Consider the following 24,962-nt stretch of genomic DNA (forward strand, 5'->3'; position numbering starts at 1 on the left):
CCACGGTCTGTGTCCCCCAATGATACTAGCGAGAAAAAAACATTTCAAGTAGGATCCATCGGGGATCATTGATTTTTCGATAAAAAGGGTTTTCCAAGGACAAAGGAGGGAGAAAATCAAAAATAATAAATGTTTTAATATACCACATACTGTATGTTAGTATCACTGGTAGATACGTCTGGCCTGATCACATGACATAGTGTCCCCGTAGATGATGTATTGTGCAGAAGTGTATACAAAGATGAGGCAGGGGTAGAATGATGAAGAATTATGAAGAGCTACTCAGAGTTTGCTCCCCCTTCCCCTTCGGCTTAGCTTGGTATTTTAAGTATGTGGAGTACTTTTCTATACTTCACACTCTCAAAAAGCCATGCAGGGTCGAAGAAAGACCAAGGGGGCAAAGCCCCTGTGTATTTTTTCTTCTAAAGGTTTAGTCATCCTTTAAAGGGGATGTCCGTTTTGTTTTGTATTTAATACTGATGGCTAGTGTTTAGCGAATTGAGTTTCGGATCAGAGATCCAAAGTCGATTCATTCTAACACAGTTTTTCATGGTGTCTCCAAGTACAGCATTAAAATGTATTGCCTCCGTGTAGGCAAAATTCATCTCACCCGAAGTCACGCAAGACTTTGGTGAATTAATTCGCATGTGCGCCCTTTAAAAACATTTTAAAATAGCAATCCAAAGTAGAGCTTGGTACAGGCTGGTACCTCTGTAACAAACCCGACTCTGGATTGCTATTTTAAAATGTTTTTAAAGACAGATGGGATTACTGAATGAATTCACCGAAGTCTCACACGACTTTGGGTGAGAAAATATTTGTCTACGGGGAGGCAATACATTATAATGCTGTAAACGGAGACACCATTAAAACCAAAGTGTTTGAACCAATTGACTTTGGATCTCTGATCCGAAGCTCGCTTCACTCAACTCTACTGATGACCTATCCTGATCAGCTGCTTGAAGAGAAAGCAGAACTCGTACGAGCACTGCCTTCACTGTTTTACCTGCTCGCCGTCACAACCGCAGTGGTGATCACTTGAATAGAAAGGAGCCGCCCCATTGAAGTGAATGGGACAACCTAGGATAGGTCATCAATATAAAACAAAAAAGCAGACAACCCCTTTAAGTAGTAGTATTTTATTATTTTGGGCTATGTTAACTTTTGTTCTAAGAAAACCCCTTTAAGCAATCACTTAGATGTACCTCTTTATGGACAGCACAAATCGTAATAATTAAGCACCAAGGAAGGACTAACCTTTTCTCTGCTCGGACCTTCTTTCCACAGTGAGAACAGGTGTACATGTTGTCACCTTCCAATGTATCCTTGATAGTAACTTCATCAAGTGACTCCTAAAGGACAGACATGACGTTTAATCACCAAAACAGGTCATACACAACACATGTACATATATAGTGCAGATAGAAACATTGATAGATAAGATGCAGAAACATTTTCCATCCTATTCACTGGACACAAAACATTAAACAATTTTATTCTACTAAATTCTGTACGTTTTAAACCTTTTCTAGACCTCTGCCTGTAGTTCGTAAGGGAAAAATTGTTTCAGTTCAGAGGCTGGGATCTTTACAATTGACATGCTAGGTTATTTTCACACGATCTATCTTCTGTGCAGACTTCAGCGCACATTCCTCACTGAAAACAGGACAGAAACCGCTTCCCATAGTCTTCAATGAGAAATTTCAGCTGGTTTGCTGAGTGTGCAGTCTCAAAAATCACTAAAAAGTGATGGGGGAAAATATGTCTTCTTGCTGCAATTCTCGTGTGGATAAGGCTACTTTCACACTAGCGTTTTTCTTTTCCGGCGCTGAGTTCCGTCCAAGGGGCTCAAATCCGGAAAAGAACTGATCAGTTTTATCCTAATGCATTCTGAATGGAGAGTCCGTCCCTCAGGATGCATCAGGATGTCTTCTGTTCAGTCTTTGTGACTGATCAGGCTTTTCAGAAAAACGTAGCATGCAGTATTTTTACCTCCGGCCAAAAATCCTGAACACTTTGACTGAACGCCTGATCAGGCTTTTTTCCCATTGACTTGCATTAACGCCGGATCCGGCTCCGTGTGTTCAGTCAAAACGGATCCGGCTTTTGCATGTTAAACCCGAAAAATAGGAAAAAAAAAGTTAAAGTCCATAAATGGCGGATCCGTTTTTTCCAATGCATTTTTCCATTGTGATCGAAAGCCTAATCAGGATTCAAATGTAATCAGTTTTCACACGTTTTTCCCGGATCCGGCGGGCAGTTCCGGTGTCGGAATTGAACGCCGGATTCAAACAACGCTAGTGTGAAAGTAGCCTAAGCCGCACTGTACGAAGCCAAATCCACAGGTGGATCTGTGGTAGGCAAACTTTAAAACTGATTTAGAAATCAGAAGGCCAATCTCAGATTTCTGCTGTGGATTCCTTACCAAATATAAATCAGATTTTTCCACTATGTGATCATGGAAACAGGGTGGATAAAAAAATCAATGATTTATTTAAAAAAAGGGGGGAAAAAAAAGATTTTTTTTTTACTTAAATCAGATTTTTTTTATTTATTTAAATCAGATTATTTTTATATAAAATGCTTTTTGAGGAAAATATATTACCATCATGAAATAAAGATTAGTTATTTATTTATGTAGAATAAGGCTGTATATGTTCAATTTTTTTGGTAAATAAATTCCATTAATCCATTCACAATGTCATGCTCTTCCAGAGGTTTTTGTAAGATTATTGGGCAGTTTCTCTGCCTACAAGATATTATCACAGATGCTTGGTTTACTTTTGCAGTTCTCAAAACTGAATTTGACTCAGCAGAGATCACATGCCTCTTCTTCACAGCAAAAATGTTATAACATGAACAAAGTTGAGAAAAAAGACCTTAATCCTAACTTCTACAAACCTATGAATAAAGAATCAACTTAATTAAACTAAGGCCTCATGCACACGACAGTTGTTTTTCTCGGCCTCCGTTCCGTTTTTTTTTGCGGATAGGATGGGGACCCATTCATTTCAATGGGTCAGCAAAAAAATGCTGATAGTTCATCCGTTTGTGTTCCGCGTCAGTTGTCGGTGTTTCCCTTCAGCAAAAAAAATAGTGCATGTCCTATTTTTTTTACATTTGTGGACGAGGATAGGCATTTATTACAAGGGATCTGTGGTAAAAAAAGGGATCCCCCCCCCCCCCCAAAAAAAAAACTGATGCCACATCCGTTTTTTTTTGGGGCGGACGAACAATTTGCGGACTTAAAAAACTGTTGTGTGCATGAGGCCTTTTATGAAAAGTTGTTATTCTAAAAATCTTCATCTACTTGCATATTATAAGTTATACCAGCAAGAATTAGTCTTTATGTAGAAAACTAAGATTTAAATCAAGCCTTACTGACTAGTGATTTAAATCGTGATTTAAAATCAGTTTGATTTAAATCAAATCCACCCTGCCTGGAAATACTAATACCTGCAGCCTGCCTCTGCTATTGAAAGATCCACATGTCAATTTTTTTTAGCCCCCAGCTTGTTTACTTCCTCCCATTCTGCTGCAGCCTACCAATGGCTTCAGCGGTCACGTGTCTCATCTTTATTTATGGTGCCCTCTTTGGATCCTGTATCCCCACTCCCCCCCCATCTACATGTACAACCTCCTCTTATCAACTCCAACATGAAGGGTCCTTTTACACCGGCACAATTTCTGTCTATTAAAAGGCATCAGTTTAGGATAATAGCTTGCCAATCATTGTTCGTTAAGTGCAATTTAAAGAGGACCTTTCACCTGTAAAAACAATGTGAACTAAGTATGCCGACATTGAGAGCGGCGCCCGGGGATCTCACTGCACTTACTATTATCCCCGGGCGCCGCTCCGTTCTTCTGTTATGCCCTCCAGTATCTTCGCTCTGTAAGTTATAGTAGGCGGTGTCTGCCCTTGTCCTGTGGGCGTCTCCTTCTCCTAGGCTGCAGCGCTGGCCAATCGCAGCGCAGAGCTCACAGCCTGGGAGGGCATAACGGGAGAACGGAGCGCCCGAGGATAATAGTAAGTGCAGTGAGATCCCCGGGCGCCGCTCTCAATGTCAGCATACTTAGTTCACATTGTTTTTACAGGTGAAAGGTCCACTTTAAATACAAAAATGAATCCTAGTTTGTTTTAATGACGCTTGTTGGCTGATGTTGTTTATGTTTACCTATGGCAAAAATACAGCTGAATTAACCTGACCATAGATCCATGCAAAAGGGACTTAAGGGAAGAGAAAGAAGAGCAGAGAAACAGCACTAGTCTGCTTAATTTTGCATTTAGGAAGAAAATAAAAATCTTGGTGGTCATAGGAGCTGTGCAGGGGAGTAATATTGATGATCTATCCTATCAGATCATTGGGGGTCTGACTCCCGCCACCTTGCCAAATAGCTATTTTAAGGGGTCATGGCGCTCATACGAGTGCTGCTTCTTCTTTAAAGTTTATGCACATTGTCTCCTTTGCAGCTGCGGTGCAGTGTAATTACAACTGCTCCATACTATTCAAGTGAAAGGGACAAGCAGATAAAAGGGTTGTCCCACGAAAACGAGATTTTTGTATAACTTACCAGTAAAATCTCTTTCTCGCTCTTTCCTTGGGGGACACAGAAGACCTTGGGTATAGCTCATCTCCATAGGAGGCGTGACACTAAGTGAAAACTGTTAAGCCCCTCCTCCACAGCTATACCCTCAGCCTGGAGAGAGAGGCTGCCAGTTGCGTGTCCAAGTAGTGAAAAAAAGGCAAAGTCCAAAAGTGGAACCAACAAGCCAACTACCCAACGGGTAAAACAACTCGGAAACCGTGTAGAGAAAAAACAAAGAATGGGTGGGTGCTGTGTCCCCCAAGGAAAGAGCGAGAAAGAGATTTTACTGGTAAGTTATACAAAAATCTCGTTTTCTCGCCCAGTTTCCTTGGGGGACACAGAAGACCTTGGGACGTTCAAAAGCAGTCCAAAAGGGGGAGGGACCACAGCACCAAGGCAAAGCACCCGAAGGCATCAAGAAACCGCCGCCCGCAGACCAGGCGGCCCAAGGCAGCATCTGCCGAAGCCAGAGTGTGCACCCTGTAGAACGCTGTAAGGCAGACCAGTGACCGCCTCGCACAGACGCATGGCCGAAGCCAAATGCCTCCGGCCCAGGAGGCACCGACCGCTCTGGTGAAATGAACGGTGACACCAAAAGCAGAACCCTGCCCTTGGTGCGGTAACCACAGCAATAACCACTGTGAGAAAGCGGAGGAAAGCCACCCCGGAGGCCACCAACCCGTTGCGCGGACCTCCTGGAAAACCAAGAGACCGAACGTCGACAAGAGTCGGAGATCTCCAAGTAAAAACCGCAAGGCCCAAACAACTCCCAAATCGGTGAAGTGTCCGTTCCCGGGGGTGGGAAGGGGAGGACGAAAGCCCCGTTAAAATGAAAGACAAACACCACCTTCAGAAGGAAGGAAGAGACGGGATGGAGAACAGCCCTGTCCTGAGGAAAGAGAAGGCTCGGAACAAGAAGGGCCGCCACCCAGGCACCCGCCAGAGACACGACGGCTACGGAAACATAACCGTACAGGACAGAAGGAGTAGAGAGAACTTCTGTAACGGCTCCAAGGGAAAGATTGGAGCGCCAAGAGCCCAGTATGCAATGCCCAGGGCGGTACCCAGGGGCAGTACAAGGGAACCCCAAAGCCGCTCCACGGAAGAGGGTCCTGACAGGCCCAGAGGGCCGGGGAACGCCGAAAGGGGAAGGACAGCGCTGACCCTTGACACTTCAAGCAACAGAGTCCCAGTCCCAGATCTAGGTCGGACTGGAGAAAGACAGAACCATGGAGAGAGAAAGGCAGAGTGGGGGAACGCCCAGCTTCCCACAGAACCCCCGGTAAAACCCCTAAGTCCTACAACAGATCCTGGACAAAACACGGCCAGGAGGGAATACTAGCGAGCCCGCTAGAGACGCCTGGGCAAGCGGGTGAAAACCCAATGCGAACAGGCGCAGACCAGTAACACGGGCAGAACGGTCGGCAAAACTGGTCCCGTCGGCCCCCGAGCAACGTTGTCCTGTAACCACCCGGAGTGGGGGAGCAGAAGGACAGACGGAAAGGAACCGAAGGGTCCGCCCAGCAACCGCCAGGACAAGACAGGCTAAAGTCCATGTCGATGTAGCCACCACAGGAAGACGTCCTACAGTCCCGGTGTGGGAGATCTAATGACAATCTCGACCGAATGGGGGTCCTCCCAAGTTACAGCCAGAGTGAACAAGGGAGACAGTACGAGGCCAAGAGGAACATCAGAACCATCCACATGAACAACCAAGCTCTCCCCAGAGGGGAGGGCAGCGAAGGAACCGCCACTGAAGCGCGGCCGGGGCAAAAGCCACATCGGAGGGAGCCGAGCCGAACCGAGCGGGAGCCAAGCAGAGCCGGCGAGAAAAAGCAGTCGAGACAGAGGCCGGCATAACACCCTTCAACCGAAAGGAGGAGTGGGCAACAGGGAAGCCATAGGACAGCTCAAAGGCAGAACCCCGCTCACTGAGACGCCCGGTTCACTGCCACGCAGAAGGCGAGTACCCTGAAGAACCCAAGGTGGAGGTCCTACGGACCTGGGTAAGCGAGCACCCAAGAGCAGCTGGGTGACCATCCCGAGAAAAGCGGCCCGAACCCGGTAGCGGACCAGCCTGAAGCGCAGAGGGGGCGCCAACAGAAAAAACTCATACTGCATGACACCCGAAGAGGAGGAAACAGTAGTAGGCGAGGGAACAGCAGTCCCGCCAGAGCCAACGCAGAAATCGAGTGGCACTGCAAACGGCACTCTCGACCCAGTGACCACTTGCGCCGGGAAGCGAGTGCACGGGAGAACGAAAAGGTACGTATCAAAGAACCACGAACACTCCCCAGGTGGAAAGGCCAACGGACATGGTGGATGCCGACACAACGGGACCACAATATACAGGCCAAACCAGAGAACGAGCACCACCCAGCTCGGCGAAGTAGAGAGCAAGTAGAGCCCATCTACTCATATCTAAAGAATACACCTTTGAATACAACGGCATACTTTTAATGCTTGTATGACAGCACCCAAGGGTTATACAGGTGGACAGAATGATTTCTTTAGAGAAGAGTGCAAGGCCCGTGACAAGCACCACATCCCAAGAGAAAAAAAAGGGTATGTCGCAGGAGGAAGTGAGGCATACGTACGAGCAGCCCCGCAAGCAGTGAGAAGGCCAACCCACCTATGGGAGGAGAAGGCATACACGGCCCAAACAACAGACAGAGCGCACCAGAAAATTCCGCTCACTGCAAAAAAATAGTCACCCAGTGAAGGGGATCAGCCACAGAGTCCAACAGTATCAACGGAAGTGCAAAGTGCAACCTGAAAGGGAGTGATGCACAAGACATCAGTATGGCATGCGATGGAAACGCAGGCAGGCCCCCCAGAAAAGGGGGAAATGTACCTGGCAACACTGCAGCTGGTAAGAATGCAAAGGCCCGTCCCAAAGGGGGGATGCCCAAGGCCAGTAACAACTTCAGAGAAGTAGAACATACCATAGTTTGCCCAGAAGGTGACCAATCACATGGCCGCACAGTACCCAGCGGGAACGCAGGAGGTCCGCCCAGTGAAAGGGGGACATGAACGGGGTTATCTTACCATTAAGCGAGTGCGCAATAACCCACCTAACACCGAATACTGTGAGAGTGCAACTACTCCACAATGAAGGAGAACAAGCAAGAATCCCGCACAGCATATCAAGGACAGCCATGGGTCACGTGAGGGTGCAAATTCTTGCCCATGGATGAGGCGGGCCGTGTATGGCCCGCAACATATCCGGCGAAAGAGCAGTATTCCACCCAGAAAGGGGCGGGTAATGCACACGGCCGTCATCGCATCCAGCAAAAAATGCAAGCACCCCGCCAAGGATGCGGGACATGCACATGGCCAGCAACGCACTGGCGAGAAAACAACCACAGTCAGTGGCGTTGTGCGTATGCCGCCTGAGGAAAGGATACATGCTCATTGCTGGCAGCGATTCCAGTGAGTGCAGCACACCACCCAAGGAAGGGGTCGTGCACATGGCCGGCAGCGAATCCAGTGATAGTGCAGCAATCCACCTATGGAAGGAGTTCATGCACATGGCCGGCAGCAAATCCAGAGAGAGTGCAGCATTCCGCCTATGGACGGAGGTCATGCGTATGGCCGGCAGCGAATCCAGAAAGTGCAGCATTCCGCCTATGGAAGGAGGTCATGCACATGGCCGGCTCATGCATATGGCCGGCAGCGAATCCAGCGAGAGTGCAGCGTTCTGCCCATGGACGGAGGTCATGCATATGGCCGGCAGCGAATCCAGAGAGAGAGAGCGCAGCAGCCCTCCTTTGGACGGAGGTCATGCGTATGACCAGCAGCGAAGCCAGAGAGAGTGCAACATTCCACCTACGGAAGGAGGTCATGCATAAGGCCGTAGCGAACCCAGCGAGAGTGCAGCATTCCGCCTATGGAAGGAGGTCATGCATATGGCCGTAGCGAACCCAGCGAGAGTGCAGCGTTCCGCCTATGGAAGGAGGTCATGCATATGGCCGTAGCAAATCAAGCGAGAGTGCAGCGTTCCGCCTATGGAAGGGGTTCACGCATATGGCCGTAGCAAATCCAGCGAGAGTGCAGCGTTCCGCCTATGGATGGGGGTCGTGCACATGGTCAGCATCGTATGCGGTAAAAGGGCAGTATTCCGCCTACAGAAGGGGGTCATGCACAAGGACCAGCCCGCAGCCAGAGAGAGTGCAGTATGCCGCCTATAATGGGGGGTCATGCACATGGCCAGCACCGTGACTGGAGAGGGCGACTAATTCTGCCTATAGAAAAAAGGCGGCCTGCACCTGGCCAGCGCCGTATCCCAGGAGAGGGCAAGGGTCCGCCTAGAAGGGGAACATGTATACCTGGCCAGTGCCACGGAGCGCAACATGCCGCCTATGGAATAGGGGCAGGCATACGGCCAGCGCTCTAAGGTCAGGCTGCAGCATCCTGCGCAGCCATATATATATACACACATACAGTTAATTCCTATATTATTTCTGTATTTATATTTTTATAAAAAAAAAATTTTTTTATTTATTTTTATTTATTATTCTAAAACACAGCCTCTTTGAGGCAGGAAGGGGCCACCATATAAGGGCACAGCCTCTTTGAGAGGCTAGCCATCCTAGGGTCTCCTCCAGATGGGAGCCGTCGGCATCCAAGAGGTTAACAGGGATCCGACCTGAGGGCGGTGCAGCGATCCCCTGGTGGCGGGGGGACCTCCGGCGGGAAGAATTCGCGCCTGGAGAGTGCCTGCCCCCTCCAATCGAGGCCGGAATTTTGCGGCCTAGTAGGCCGCGAAGCCGGGGCCTAAATTTTTGCGGTGCCCGGAGGTACCGGCCGGGACCTGGAGGGAGCGGAGCGTGCATAAACCGGCCGCGGGAGCCCACCCCGCGGGCCGGAACAGTCAGGGGGCCCGGGAAGGAGCCGGAATCCTGGGACAGAATCTTTCTGCGGCGCCCGGCCGACCGGAAAGACAGCCTCTCTGAGAGCACCAGTGGTCGGCCAGGGTCTGCTGGAACACCGCACCAGTCATTCCGGCCGCGGGTGCCCACCCCGCGGACCGGAAACAAGGGCCCTTCGCTGCAGCCGTCAGGAGAGGGCCTCTGGCCCTGAGCAGCGCACCGGTAAGGCGATAGGGAGGGGGGGGGGGGGGGGGGGAGATGGGGGACCCTGTGACCGGGTGCCCGTAAGGATAGAGGCAGCTCCCTGGGTGGCATGATAGGGACGCCAGCATAACCCCTCAGTGGGCACCTATTGGGGATGAGAAGGAGCTAATAAAACAAGCTAGGATGGGGCCAGCCTAGGACCAGCAGGGACCAATATGGGGGTCAGTCACGCAGGAGACCTGGGTGGGGGGAGGGGGTCGTAGGGCTGGAGAAGCCACTCTCTCACCACAGCCGTCTTCACCCTCGGTCCGTTCCAGCAGGGTCGCCCCTTCAGCTACTGGCACCGTAGTGGCAGGACGCTGGAAGAGGGACTTGGCGTGCGGGCGACCCTTGCGCTGGCGGGATGCAGGGGAGCTGGGCTGCCCTGGTCCACCTTGCCTTCTGAGGGGGAGGCAGCAGTGCGGATGACCGGCACCGGCGCAGCTCAACCCCGGGAGAAACAGAGAAGTCTAGTGCGACTCTGTTGTCCCGTATTGTCTGGAACAAAAAGAAAAGAAAAAGTAAAAATCAAAATTAAAACAAGGAGAAAACAGCCCTGCAGAGCAGGGAGTGTCTTGCCTCCTTGGACACTAAGCAAAAAACTGGCAGCCTCTCTCTCCAGGCTGAGGGTATAGCTGTGGAGGAGGGGCTTAACAGTTTTCACTTAGTGTCACGCCTCCTATGGAGATGAGCTATACCCAAGGTCTTCTGTGTCCCCCAAGGAAACTGGGCGAGAAAAATATTTTACAATTTTCACACCAGCACTTGGATCTGGATTATAGCTACTGAGTTATTCACTAAAATGTATCTGTATAGTGGAACTTAATTTTTTATTTCTTTGACCTGCTCACTGAGATGGCTGCACATGCTCAGTTATATCCTTCAACTGCCTCCTGAGTTGCGATAGGGAGATCATGGACACTCCCCCTGAGCTGCAGCAGAATATTTATGATATAAATCTAGCAGAGCAATGAATGGGGAGATCTCTGGATCCATGTGAGGTACAGGGCTGGTTCTAGCTTTGTTAGAAAGAGATTGTCATGTACTATATGATGTCTGGTTTTCATTTTTTGTGGGATAACCCCATTAAGTATAATCTCACTGCGCCACCGTTACAAAGGAGACAGTGGTCAGGTAAACATGAGCTGTCACACCTTCAGGGGAAGGCTGTGGCAGATGTGATGTGGAAAACCTATCCTGTGTTTTTTAACCCACTTTGAGGTCTTCCCCAATACCTATTCCTTGCTGGACAAACCCTTCCATGTTCCACATACTCTGTGTCCAAGGCAGAGATAAAGCAGAGTTCTACGTTGTTTTTGTCACTTTGCAACTGTTACTTGTACATATTAAAGAACAAAGTTGGTAAATGGAATGCACTCCTACTCACATAGATGTTCTTCATATCTGCCACCTGGCATCTGACCGTGTAGAATTCTTCAGCTGTCTGACTTACGTGTTCACAATCCTAAAGTAAATGGGTAAAACAATCAATATGAAGAACTACACATACTAACATGCTAGAAACCAAATAAATGTAGCTGTGCACCAATATACATGGGAAATAGCAGCTATACAATGTCCTAAGAGTCTAATGCAATGGGTCCCATTTAGGGGGGTTATCTGGGAATTTGATACTGATGTTCTATCCTCTGGATAGGTCATCAATATCAGATTGGGGAGGATCCGATACCTTGGAGCTCTGCCAATCAGCTGTATGAAGAGGCCGCTGCGCTCTGAGTGCTTATGCCTCTTCCTAGGTCAGTACACTGGTCACACGACCTAGGTGCAGCTCACTTGCATTCAAGCAAATGAGACGTTAATGGAACAGAAAGCATAGCTGCTATATAATGTACGGCACTGTGTTTGGCAAAACAATGAAGAGGCCTTGCCACCCACTGGAGCTCTGGAGTTCCATCCTAAATTTCATCCTTTTCAAAGCACTGGGTGAAATCTGCATGGGAGTATCTGCCATGCCTAGGTAAAAATTTAGCAGAATTTGTATCACTGTGTCAAACTGCTGCATCGTGCATATATACCCGTGGACTTTATTTTTCCCCTCAAGAAAACCTGTTACATACCCCACAAAACACACACAAACTAATCATCCGACACATAATTCAAGAGGACTTACCAAAGACACAACGTTATTAGTAATAACACCTCCAAATAAAGTTTTGACTGTGTTTTTCTGTTGATTAATTGATAAAAAGAAAAAACAAAAATGTTAACATGAGAGATGACTAGTAAATCATACAAGAGGTAAAGAGTTTAACAGAACTGACCAGTTCAGGAGACATTTCTTCGATCTTAGTAATTAGGTCAGTAAAGAACTCGGTCATGTCTTTCTGCTCTCCTGTGTTCAGAGGCTGTTTGTCCATGGTATAAGTCTTGCAGAAGGGTCTGGGATTATAAGCTTTACATTCACTCTCCTGTAATAAATAAAAGCATTACACCACCTTACACATATTAAAAGTATTGTTGCCATATTTAAGGCTACTTTTAACACTTGTGTCAGAGGATTCCGGCAGGCCGGATGCGGATCAGTCTGACAAATGCATTGAAATACTGGATCTGTCTCACTGGTGTCATCCGGAAAAACGGATGCGGTATTTATTTTTTTACAAATTTAAGTGTGTGCGCATGTGCGGACCGGAAGAACAGATCAGTCAATGCGGCAATTTTACATTTCAGTGGAAATGAATGCCGGATCCGGCATTCTGGCAAGTGGTCAGGATTTTTGGCCGGAGAGAAAAATGCAGCATGCTGCGGTATCTTCTCTGGCCAAAAAACGTAAGAGGGGCTGAACTGATGCATACTGAACGGAATGCTCTCCATTCAGAATGCATTAGGATAAAACTGATCAGTTTTTTTCCGGTATTGTGTCCCGAACGCAATACTGGAAAAGAAAAATGCCAGTGTGAAAGTACCATATCTCGTTTTGTTCTGAAAATGACAAATTTGCAGTCACTCAAGGAGAAACTTCATTGTATAATTACATAGGACAGAAATTGACATGCTCGTGTGATAATCGCAAAGGTGGAGAGAGCGTTACAAGACTCAACTCTGTTAACTGTAGTGTAAGGATATGGCTAGGGATGAGCGAACTTCTGTTTTCAATTTTGGTGTATAAGGTTTGGGTGATCTGAAAATTCCGTTATGGTCTGTGGTAGTGGAATCCATAACGGAATTCTTAGATAACCTGAATCTTGTACGCCGAACTTCAAAACACAAGTTCGCTCATCACTAGACATGGCCACACGTTCAGGTTTTTTGATGCAGGAGTGAACTGCAAAATGAGAAGTCGTATCTGTCCTTTATACTTTCTCTGCTATTATGATCCATTTCTGATTTAGGCTTCCAAAACTGCAAAAAAATAAAAAAAATGAACTTAAGGCCGTACACTAAGGAGCTGCGGAACAATGTGATCATCACATGACCGAGAATGATTTGCAATTTTGCATCCTTTGTCACCACTTCCTACGTGTCCGTTTTGGTAAATAATAAATAAATTGTGTAGTTCTGTAGTATGCTACAAACCTGTGCAGAACTACACAGTGAAGGAAAACCTGCCAGCTCTACTGACATGCCTGCTTTAGTAAAAAAGGAGATTTTTGTATAACTTACCAGTAAAATCTCTTTCTCGCTCTTCATTGGGGGACACAGAGACCTTGGGTATAGCTATGTCCTCTAGGAGGCGTTGACACTAGATAAAGCTGTTAGCTCCTCCCCTGGCAGCTATACCCCCTCCAGCCTGGAGAGAGAGCTTCAGTTTGTGAGAAGCAGTAGGAGAAGCAAGCTAAGAAAAAACACGGAACACCAACCATGGCAAAAGACCCAACGGGCTCAAACCATCAACTGCCACAACCGTGACCAAACAATAATACTGGGTGGGTGCTGTGTCCCCCAATGAAGAGCGAGAAAGAGATTTTACTGGTAAGTTATACAAAAATCTCCTTTTCTCAGCCCATATTCATTGGGGGACACAGAGACCTTGGGACGTCCAAGAGCAGTCCGCAAGGGGGGGGAAAGAAACACAGACCCATGGAGCCAGCGCCCCTGCAGGCAACAGAGAACTGCTGCCTGCAAGACCAAGCTTCCAGAGGCGGTGCCCGCCGATGCATAAGTATGCACCTGGCAAATAATTGTGAATGAGCGGAGGAGGGCAGTAGCCGCCCCGCACTACTGCACGGCTGAACCTTGAACCATCCGAGCCCAAGAGCGCTAACCCCTCTGGTGAAAGGAGCCGCAACACTGAAGGGTGGAACCTTGCCCCGGGGACAGAAGTTCAAAAAAAAAAATGCAGACGTGCAATTAACACCCTGGAGGCCGCCAATGTTATGCGAGGACCCTCCGGAAGACAAAACCAAGGCGAGCACGGACGCCGGAAGGAACTGGAGGCTGACAAACAGTCAGAGCCCTGACAAGGCCAAATGACCCAACTCCTGTTCCTTAGGGTGGGAAGGGGAGGTACGTAGTGATGGAAGGCCAGATTCTTCATTGAGATGAAAATCAGAGACCACCGTCGGGAGAAAGGAAGAACGGCCCCAGGGAAGCTCCTACCCCTGGCAGAACCAGGACAGGTTCAAGGGGAGAATTCCGGAGTGCTAAAAAGACCAAGGTCTGATCCCAGGCGGTAAAAGGAGGACGGCATGGAGGAACCGTACGGCTATTCCCTGTAGGAAGGAATTGAGGACCCCGGGTGGGTCAGAGGACGCTGGAAGGCCACACAGTGTCGAACCTATCCAGCCAAGAACCAAAGCCCAAGCAAAAAAACCCCGATCCACCCCTGCTAAGGAGAAGCGCTCCACGGAAACGGAAGTGGTCCACCAATGTCCCCCCGAGCCGACCAGGTTTGACGGGAGACCGAGAAGCTGCCTGAATGAGGCATGTCCAACCGCAAGCCAGGAATCAATACATTGGATAGTCAAAGGTAGTGACGATATGAGAACCATTGATGGAAGAACTCCGTTAGCGACCGTGTAGCAAAACTGCTTGACGGAAGCAAACAACCAAACCAAGATTAGAGAGAAAAACTTCTGCCTCAAGGAGGAAGAAGAGAAGGGGTGTCCCGTTCCAGGAACCAAACTCCATCAACAGACGCGACAGCACCCCCCGCACATCCTGGCGTGGGGAGTCTCATAGTCTAGTCACGGAATGCGCAGCGAAAAGGCATGACTACATCGGACAGACATGCCGACACCAGTCAAGTATCGAGAGGTAGTGGTACACACCGGTAGCGCGCCCAGGACCAACGGTAGGAGTCACCTGTAGAAGGAGGAATACAGGAACGTCACAGGCCAACAGTCGGTCCAGAACGAGACCGAAAGAAAAAGAAAAAACCACAGAACCAAAAACCCTGCATCACATAGATGAGGGGGAGTAGCAACAGAGGAACCACCAAGGTTTGCGGAATGGCAGTGAACCCCGAGCCAGAGAAGGAAGAACGGAAAGAGAAAGGGGGAAGGGGGAAGCCCGTTTCCCATCCGAGACCAGCAGTATACAGAAGTAGCCACCGGATGAAAGCAGGGATGCCATACTCCGCCAAAAGAGGAGCCTATGCAGCGTACGCCACCGAATACGGAGACAGAAGAATCCGTCAACTGACGAAGGAGCCGTACAGGAGGAGCCAGATTACGCAATGGCTACCACAGGACCCCCATACCGTAGAGGAATCCGGTAGAAGCCACGGTACCATACAGCCCCAGGGAAGGAGAGCTAACTTTAAAACGCTCCACCCGGGAAGGGCGCTGAACAGGAACAACTGCCCAGCAAGCGTCAGGGTAGAACCCCTACCTGTTAGAATGCCCCACTGTAGCGACTGCGAACGCTAGTACCCGCACAGGCTGAACAGGCTGCAAAACTAAACCAGAGTGCCAACCCAAACACTTCCCACATCAGGAATGGTGGAAGAGAGTAAGGAGTCAGTGTAACACTTGGCCCTGTTGGCACGTAAACCATATATGTGCAATGGTGTACGCACCACTACTGATGCGGACAATACCGTTACTGACTGGGACAATGGAAACCCATAGAGATGGGAGTCTCCAGGACACAAGTGGTTTTGGGCAGGAGTTATAATCCTGCCCAAACCCAGCTCCAAAGGAACACAATGAGGAATAGCCACCGTATGTACTGGCGGAACTCATATAGTACTAGAGTAAGCGTACCGAGCACCGTCAAGTACCGACTGTCGCCACGCCCCCAATGAAATAAGCGCAGGCACCTAGAGCCGTGGCGCAGTTGAATTGCAGAATCTGAAGATGTACAGATACTCCCCCCCCCCGCTAGTGATCACTAGCGAAAGAGAGTAAGGCAAGTAGTAAGCACAATGACGCGCAACACTCCGCCTAAGGAAGGATAGTGCGACAGCCGGACCGTATCCAAACTGGCGCCACAGGCAGACACCCCACCAGGAAGGGGGGTTAATACCCACGGTGAAAACTAGTGCATATGGCAATCCTGTACCTTATGGGAGAGCAATTAGCACCCGAGAAAGGAGGTAATGGATACAGTACCCCTTGTAACCAGTGAGAATGGAAACACTCCACCAATGGAAGGAGCTAATGAATACGGCAGGTACAGAACCCAGTGGAGGTACAATTCCGCCACCTACAGAAGGGGGAATGCACTGAAAATAGTGTTATTGTACCTAGTCCACCTATGGCAGGGGACAAAGTATAAAGGTGAAAACCGGATCGTAGTAGTGCAATTACACCGGCTAAGGAAGGGGGTAATGCCCACGACGAGTGCTGCTGGCCACCGTAGACGCAACCTAAGGAGATTGATTCGGATTCACGTCAAGGCCCGAATCAGTGATTCTCCTCACCCCCCCTCCCTTGGGCGGACCCACTCCCGTGAGAGAGGGTGCACCTGAGCGTGACCCTGGGAGGAAGGAAGGGTGAGTGGAGATATCGAGGAGAAGACGACCTGCTGTGGTCCGCTTGCGCGCAGGTATACGCATTAGAAAATCGCCCCTAGCAGTCGCGGACTGCGCAGTTGGGGCTTATCAACCAAACTACCTGGGGGTGGATTGGGAACAGAGGTCCTGTATACAAAGGGAACCTGCGGAGAATTATCAACCCAACAACCCTAGAGGGTGGATTGGGAATTTCCAGTTTTTTTCCCCCACTGGAATCGCGCAGGTGGGGAATTATCAACCAAACGACCCCATGGGGTGGATTGGGAATTCCAGAGGTTCTCCACAGTATGGCTCAGGTAGATGAATATCGACCAAACGGCCCCGGAGGACGGATTGGGATCCCGCAGAGATCCTTAACTGAATTGCGCAGGTGGAGAATTACGGGAATACTTCAGCTGTCCTCCTGTGAGTTGCGAAGGTGGAGAGTTATCAACCAAACGACCCCGGAGGGTGGAATGGGAATTCCAGAGGTTCTCCGCTGTATTGAGCAGGCGGAGAATTATCAACCAAACAACCCCGGAGGGTGGATTGGGAATTGCGGAGGCTCTCCGCTGTATTGAACAGGTGGAGAACTACCAACCAAACGACCCCGGAGGGTGGAATGGGAATCCAGAGGTTCTCCACTGTATTGAGCCGGTGGAGAATTATCAACCAAACGACCCCGGAGGGTGAATTGGGAATTACGGAGGCTCTCCACTGTATTGAACAGGTGGAGAATTATCAACCAAACGACCCCGGAGGGTGGAATGGGAGTTCCAGAGGCTCTCCGCTGTATTGAACAGGTGGAGAATTATGACCAATGACCCCGGAGGGTGGATTGGTAATTGCAGCGGTCCTCAACTGCATTGCACCGGTGGAAAAGAATCAACCAAGCTTCCCCTGAGGGTGGGTTGGGAACTGTCAGAGGTCCTCCACTGGTCCACGCAGGTGGAGGATTATCAACCAAACGGCCCAGAGGGCGGAGTGGGAAACTACGGTAAGAGAGGTGGTCACATGTCCGGGGCAGGACACGGGCCCATTTTCGTGCCGCACAGTCAGAGTGGACATGACTGAGTGGAGTAGGGCCTGAATGGAGGCAGACATTTATTTCCAGCTTCATTTAATTTTTTTTTTTTTTTTTTTTTTTTTTTTTTTTTACTTTTTAAAAACTGGTCTGCCTAGCCTCAAGTGGATAAGAGGCAGGAAGGAGTTAACAGTGCAATAAGCAATTTTTCTAGGCCATCCAACCCCTGATAATCCGGAGCTGGCCCAACAGAAGTGGCTGGCCGGAAAGGGTTAACCAATAACGACATTAGGTCCAGGGGCGGTGCTGATGGGGGCGGGGCAGCGGCAGCTAGGCGGGAATTATTCGCGCCGGTCCGGCCACCACCACCGGCCTAAAGTTCCGATGCACAGCCACCCCGGACCCTCCCCCTCTGTACTGAAGTCAGCCGGAGGGTGGAGGGACCCGGAGCGGAGCGCGACACACATCCCGCCTGAGAAGCCGCACCGCGGCCGGGATGACAACAGGGGAAGGAAGCCTATAGGCCCCAAGAGAAGCCGGGGCCTAAATTTGCAGCGGCGCCCGGAGGACCGGGATGCTCACCCCGCGGCCGAAATCGTGACAGCCGGAGGTCCATGTTAAGTAAGTGCCCCGCGGCGCGAGACAACCGCAAGTTGTCAGATGTCCGCGAACGGCCAGGGGCATTAACCCTTTCGGAGCTGCGTGCTTGACGCCTGCTCCCGAAAGTAAAATGAAGGATACTGCAGCAAGTGGACGCCTGCTCCCGAGACGGACTGGGCTCCAGTCTTTTGCCGGAGGTGCCCCGGGAAAAAGATACATTAACCCTCTAAGAGCCGGAAGCAGTCGGCCTAGAGGGCAAGTGAGAGGGGGACCGCGTGTCGCATGGCGCCCGCCGGATTAAACCCCTGCTCTCTTTCAGGGGTCTTGCCATAGTTGAGTAAAGCCCCCTGGCCGTTAACCATAGGGTGACCCAGACTTTCAAAGATGGAGGGAGGGGCAAGGTGTCTTCATACTCACCTAGTCCCATGTACTCACCTCTCTCATCCTCTTCTCTTCACCCTCCCTAAGTGGACCTCAAGGTCACCTTCTCCAGCAGGGTCACCTCCTCAGCAGCTGGCACCGGAGTGGCAGGCGTCTGGTATGGCGGGAGGGTCTTCTCTTTGGCGGACCTAGGTGACCCCTTGGCTGGCGGGATGCAGGGGAGCGAGGCTGCCCTGGTCCACTTTGTCTTCTGTGGGGGAGGCAGCAGTGCGGAATCTTCAGGAGATCCCTGCAGAGCAGGGAGGTCTTGCCTCCTATTGACACTAGAAAAAACTGAAGCTCTCTCTCCAGGCTGGAGGGGGTATAGCTGCCAGGGGAGGAGCTAACAGCTTTATCTAGTGTCAACGCCTCCTAGAGGACATAGCTATACCCAAGGTCTCTGTGTCCCCCAATGAATATGGGCGAGAAAACTTGAATTCCTCAAGAAATAATTCTATTGTTATTCCTTCAAGACATTTACAATAAGTGTCAGTTTCAAACTGTGTAGGGAAACAGCTGTTAGACAAAGATAATGGTAATGTCCAGTTGTCATTAATTCATACATTCCTATGAGGAATAACAGAGGAATGGTACAACACAGAATAATAAGACAAGAAGCTTCAGAATTGTTATTTTTGAGGGAATAAAATTATTTACTAAACGAGACATGTCACAAGTGAGGACATATCCTCTTTAAGTGATAAAATTCTACCATCACTAGGGAGAAGTTTATTGCATACTATTTACCTCGATGTGGAAGAATTTTACTACTTAACTCAATAGTTTGCAGGGAATCATATCAGCACAGAATTTTGGACCTAAAAACAAACAATTACCGTATCTTTCACTTTATAGGACGCAAGTTTTAGAGGCAGAAAATACGGAGAAAAAAATATATATTTTTCGTCAGATATCATATCTTTAGATCAGACCCCTCATATCAGAGACTAACATCAGACCCCCATGTCAGGAACTCAGACTTCCATGTCAAACCTTAAAATAAATAAATTCACTTACCTACACTGCTCCGCTACTACTCTCCAAGTCCAGCGATCTCTGCTGCAGTCGCACTCCCTTGTCTTCTCTCGCCCGTGCTGCATTGTCACCTGACTGTGTATGGTGTCTAGTCACAGTACAGCGCAGCCCCAGGGAGGGCGAGTACCGGCAGTGCCTCACTGCCTTCACCTCTACGGCATACTAGTGTGCACTTCCATAGCTCACTAGTATTCACTTTATAAAGGCACACTGCCATTTTCCCCCCCACTGCAGGCAAAAGAGTGCTTCTTATAAAAGGAAATAATACGGTAGTTTTAAAAGGTAGAGACTCATTTAAAGGAGTGCTCAAGACTAAACAATTACATTACTTAGGAGCCACAGTCAAATTAAATTAGCCAAATATAAATAGTTAGATAAAGTGTTTTTTGGACTATAAGACACAGTTTGTTACCCCAAACGTGAGGGAAAAGTGGCGGTGCGTCTTATAGTCTGAATGCAAATAACAGCTTCCATTATGGAAGCAGTCATAAGCATGTGGGAGGTACAGGAAGCGGTGAGGGAAGACTGCGTGGCTGCACTCACTCTCCCTGATCTTCTTCCGGGCCCTGCTCTGTACTGTTTCCTGCCTGCGCACAGTGTCAGGACGTAGTGCACATAGATGCACACTATGACCTGATGCTGTGCGACATGTCACAGTGCAGTGCGGGCCATAAAAACTGTGTAACAATGAATGGAGCCGTGCACTTCTGGTGCCAAAGTTACTACTGAACAAAGTGGTAGGTATGCTGGGAGTCAGACCCCCGCCGATCGGATATTGATGACCTTAGGACAGGACATCAATATTATGCCACGGCACAACGCATAGGGCGAAATCTGTGGCAAATTAGACATGCATATTTTCCATTGCAGCCCTGATGTTATTTTCCTGGCTGAAGTGGTGAGGTCCCATATAAAGCAGCTCATCTTGCAGCTAATCACTGGCCTCTGCAGTATATAGCACGTCGCTGAGGCCAGTTACTGGATGCAGTGGTGACGTGGTGTGTGCGCTGAATGTCTCTGATGCAGCCAGGAAACAAATGGTGGTTGGGAGGACCAAAGAGTGAAGATGGAAGCAACAGGAGAGAAAAATGCTAACTGTTGCTTCTTTTGTTATTTTATAATACTTACACATTCAAATATAAAAGCTACAAGGCCAATAGAAAAACATTTAGGTCCTACTCACAGCAAACAACAAAAACGAACAATTGTAAAACAAATATATATTGCCAAACTGACAAGCCACTTACCATTAAATATGTAAACATTTTTTGAAGTTCCAGTAAGGTAGTCTTATGTTTAATATCATCTGAATACTGTAAAGGAATAAGAGAAAAAGCATGTAATGTAATTTCAGCCCCATAGCAGTGAATGGAGAGGATGAAGCACATGCACTTTATGCTCTCCATTCACAACAAGGTCCCATTCTTGAAATAACAGCAGGTCCCAAAGTTGGGACCTGAACTTATGGGACGTTCATGGGAAATCTAATTGTTATGCCACACATGTTCCAGGACTTAAGTTTTATACCAAGAAAACGGCTTAAAGTTAATATCTATTTTACCCTTGATAAGCACCATATAAAAATAAAGTATCTATTTACATCTTCACTTTATTAAGAGCAGCGTATTTGTATGTGGCTTTGTGGCTAAACCTCAAACTGTATAAGAATATAAGAAATACCTTAGCAGTAAAGATGGCTTGCCTTGCCTCGGGTATCATGTACAGTTGCTGAATGGTAGACGCCAAATAACATGTTGCTCCGAGGTTTGTGAGTCCAACAAACCTGCACTCAGCCCGGACATCATCATGGGGCCAGTAGTCCCACTTGTAAGGTGCATGGGACGCTGTGGTGAATAAATTGATTTTACAGTATTAAAAAAAAAAAAAAAAAAAAAAAAAAAAAAGGGAAAAAAAGTATGACAAAAATCTATAAAAACGGATATTATAATGAGAACTCAGAGTTTCAACCACAGTTATTTACTTCTGAATTGAAAGCATATATTGCTGTTACATGGTTCGTTATTTAGAAAATGCATTTACAAAAATAAAACCCTTTTAGTGAATTCAATAGAGCATGACCCTTCATTCATACCATCCATCTAATAGGCCCCATGCACATAACTGCATTCATTTCAATGGGGCAACAACAAAATGCAGACAGCATTCATATGCCCGTTCTGTATTTGCCCACAAACAAGATGTCCTATTCTTGTCCGTTTTGTGGACAAAGTTAAGACATGGAAAAATAATGGTGGCATGCACACATCCGGGATTTGCAGACCTCAAAACACAAACGGTTCTGTGCAAGAGGCCTTAGCATGAAAATAGAGCGGCTACAAAGAACATTTCTTGCTCGATAGAACATGGCATTACTCATACGTTACACACACAGTTCATCGATTTCAATGGACATTTTTACCAATGCTGATGCCGCAGATTAACTACGGTAAGGGGACAGTCGCACAACAGATTTTACAGAATTTTCACCGTGCCAAAACTTCACAGAAAACCCACTGGCAGATGTGTCCTTTCTGCCTCCCATTCATTTCAATGGGAGGCAGCGCTGAGGATAGCAGAGCAGCGGCTTAAAGTGAACCTGTCACCGGGATTTTGTGTATAGAGCTGAGGACATGGGTTGCTAGATGGCTGCTAGCACATCCGTAATACCCAGTCCCCATAGCTCTGTGTGCTTTTATTGAGTAAAAAAAAAAAAAAAAAAAAGATTTGATACATATGAAAATTAACCTGAGTCCTGTATGTGAGATAAGTCAGGGACAGGACTCATCTCAGGTTAATTTGCATATGCATCAAATCGTTGTTTTTTTTTTTTACACAATAAAAGCACACAGAGCTATGGGGACTGGATATTGCGGATGTGCTAGCAGCCATCTAGCAACATATGTCCTCAGCTCTATACACAAAATCCCAGTGACAGGTTCCCTTTAAAGCTTTGGCTGCGACGAGAACGGACATGCCCCTTCTTGGAGCGGCTGCAGCTATAAGTCGCTGCTCCACGATCCTCAGTGTTGCCTTCCATTGAGATGTGTAGGAGGCAGAAAGGATGTGGCCATCAATGGGGTTTCAGAGGAATTTTGGCATGGCGGTCTGCCCCAAACTTCCACTGTAAAATCCGTCATGTGAAAGTCCCCTAACAGCCAAGTGGGTCGAGGAGGGTGAATAAGGAGTTACGGAAAACTGCATAGTTCAGAGATCTACATTGTTTCTGTATGTCTCAGGTTACAGAAATAAATACCCCTTTAAGGTATTCTAGGAGGAACAATGAGCTTGTAAAATTAGCTTCTTGACACATAATTTTAACAGTATCTGCAGTTTAAAAAATAAATCTTCAGGATTCCAAAAAATGAATGCTGTATACAGAGGGGATAAAACCTCTGGCCATGAATGGGGTAATAGAGCAAGAGAGGGAAGACATGAAAGTATAGTATCTGAAATACTCAGCTCTTACACTGCATGTGCTGTGCCATCACCCAATTGTGTAACAGCCTGTAGTTCTCCACGGAGCCCTTCACCATTTCCACTAAGAGGTCGTATGCTGCTGCTCGGGAAGAATGAGATTTACATTTGGGCTGCAATCTGTCCTTTAAACTTGGTAACATAAACAGGAGGTTAAAAACATCTCTGAGGAACTCCTGAAATAAAAAAATAAAATAAAGATAAAAACCAAACTAACATCTTAGGACACATTTGCAAATTCATTTTTAATAATTGGCAGCATTAAAAGGGTTGTCTAGGACTTAAATTTAAATGAGCTTTTCTCAGATTTGTAGGGGTCCGACACCCAGCTTCCCTGCTGTTCAGCAGTTTGTGACGTCACGACTATCAGTCATGTGGCCTGCAAAACCAAGCACAGCAGCTATACGATGCTTGGTGCTGTGCTTGGTATACTGTGAAGAGGCTGCAGCTCACAGCCCCTTCAAACTGCTGACTGGCGAGGAATAGGCCATCAATACTCATTTCCCAGACAACCGCTTTAATAATTTACCCCACCTGTCCTTCTCTTGAAAATTTGAAAGGTGGTTTATGCTTGATGACACTGGTTGCCAACCTCAGGAGTCCCGTCATTCCATCATCTTCTACATTGCCATCCTGGTAATCCAGGATTTCTCTGCTATGAAGGGAAATAAAATAAGTATGTTTAGCAAAAGGGCTCCTACAACAGGGTAAAACACGGGTTTTTAAATTCCTCATGGGTTTCAAAAACTCTGCTTGTGGTCGCTGAATAGGAACCTTCAAGTTTACAGGTGCATAGTGTTATGAAATGTAAGAATACATGAACCAAGAGAGAGTTTCATCTTCTGGAAGGAAACAATGAATGCTTCCATTCAAGGACTGCAAGCAAAGAGCATGGAAGCTGAAGAATTGATGCACAAAGTGCATTAGAAAATTCCACAACTAAGCTTTATTATGTAAAAAAGGAATATCCTTAAAGGACACGAAGTAGTGATAAAAACACAAACAAACCCCCCCCCCCCCCCCAAAAAAAACCCTACCTGCGAATGCAGTCAGCCAGATGTCGAGCTAGTGCATCTAAATCAAGCAATGTTGTCTAGGGTAGAAATGGCAAAAAATGTCAATGCATTACATTTATGAAAACACCATAAGGGTGTAGTTTTGTATAGCAATAGTCCAAACATAGTTACTTCAGATCAAGTCAATCGAATAAGTTAAAATCTGGCCTAGTAAAGCCATGTCTATATTAGGGTACTTTCACACTAGCGTAGAAGAATCCAGCAGGTAGTTCCATTGTCGGAACGGCCTGCCGGATTCGGAAATCCGTATGCAAATGTCTATCATTTCTTTCCGGATCCGTCTGACAAATGCATTGAAATACCGGATCCGTCTCTCCGGTGTCATCTGAAAAAAAACGGATCCGGTATTTATTTTTATTTTTTTCACAGATTTAAAGGCCTGAGCATGCGCAGACCTGGAAACCGGATCAGTTTTTCCGGAACACTTTGTACCGGATCAGGCATTAATACATTTCAATGGAAATTAATCCCGAATCCAGCAATCAGGCAAGTGCTCCTAAATTTTGGCCGGAGAAAATACCGCAGCATGCAGCGGTATTTTCTCCGGTTAAATGCCGTAAAAAGGGACTGAACTGAAGACATCCTGATGCATACTGAACAGATTGCTTTCTATTCAGAATGCATTGGGATAAAACTGATGCGTTTATTTCAGGTATTGAGCCCCTATGACGGAACTCAATACCGGAAAACTTTAACGCTAGTGTGAAAATATCCTTAGGGGTAGCAAGAAGAAA

General features: G+C 47.6%; 1 protein-coding gene across 3 annotated transcripts in view; it reads right to left on the reverse strand.

Moving 5' to 3' along the window:
• Positions 1–24,962, reverse strand: part of USP34 (ubiquitin specific peptidase 34) — a 216,570-nt gene that overhangs the window by 69,237 nt on the left and 122,371 nt on the right. For 2 of the 3 annotated variants that reach the window (XM_044289323.1, XM_044289321.1), the window contains 9 exons: positions 24,190–24,245; positions 23,687–23,807; positions 23,145–23,328; positions 21,359–21,522; positions 20,926–20,991; positions 11,984–12,130; positions 11,833–11,889; positions 11,089–11,166; positions 1,258–1,352 (listed from right to left, as the gene is read on the reverse strand). In XM_044289323.1, coding sequence (XP_044145258.1) covers positions 1,258–1,352; positions 11,089–11,166; positions 11,833–11,889; positions 11,984–12,130; positions 20,926–20,991; positions 21,359–21,522; positions 23,145–23,328; positions 23,687–23,807; positions 24,190–24,245 — 968 coding nt within the window. The remainder of the gene's footprint in view (positions 1–1,257; positions 1,353–11,088; positions 11,167–11,832; positions 11,890–11,983; positions 12,131–20,925; positions 20,992–21,358; positions 21,523–23,144; positions 23,329–23,686; positions 23,808–24,189; positions 24,246–24,962) is intronic. The other variant, XM_044289322.1, reaches the window with a different exon arrangement.

This window comes from Bufo gargarizans, chromosome 4, assembly GCF_014858855.1.
Source record: "Bufo gargarizans isolate SCDJY-AF-19 chromosome 4, ASM1485885v1, whole genome shotgun sequence".
NCBI classification, from domain to species: Eukaryota; Metazoa; Chordata; class Amphibia; order Anura; family Bufonidae; genus Bufo; species Bufo gargarizans.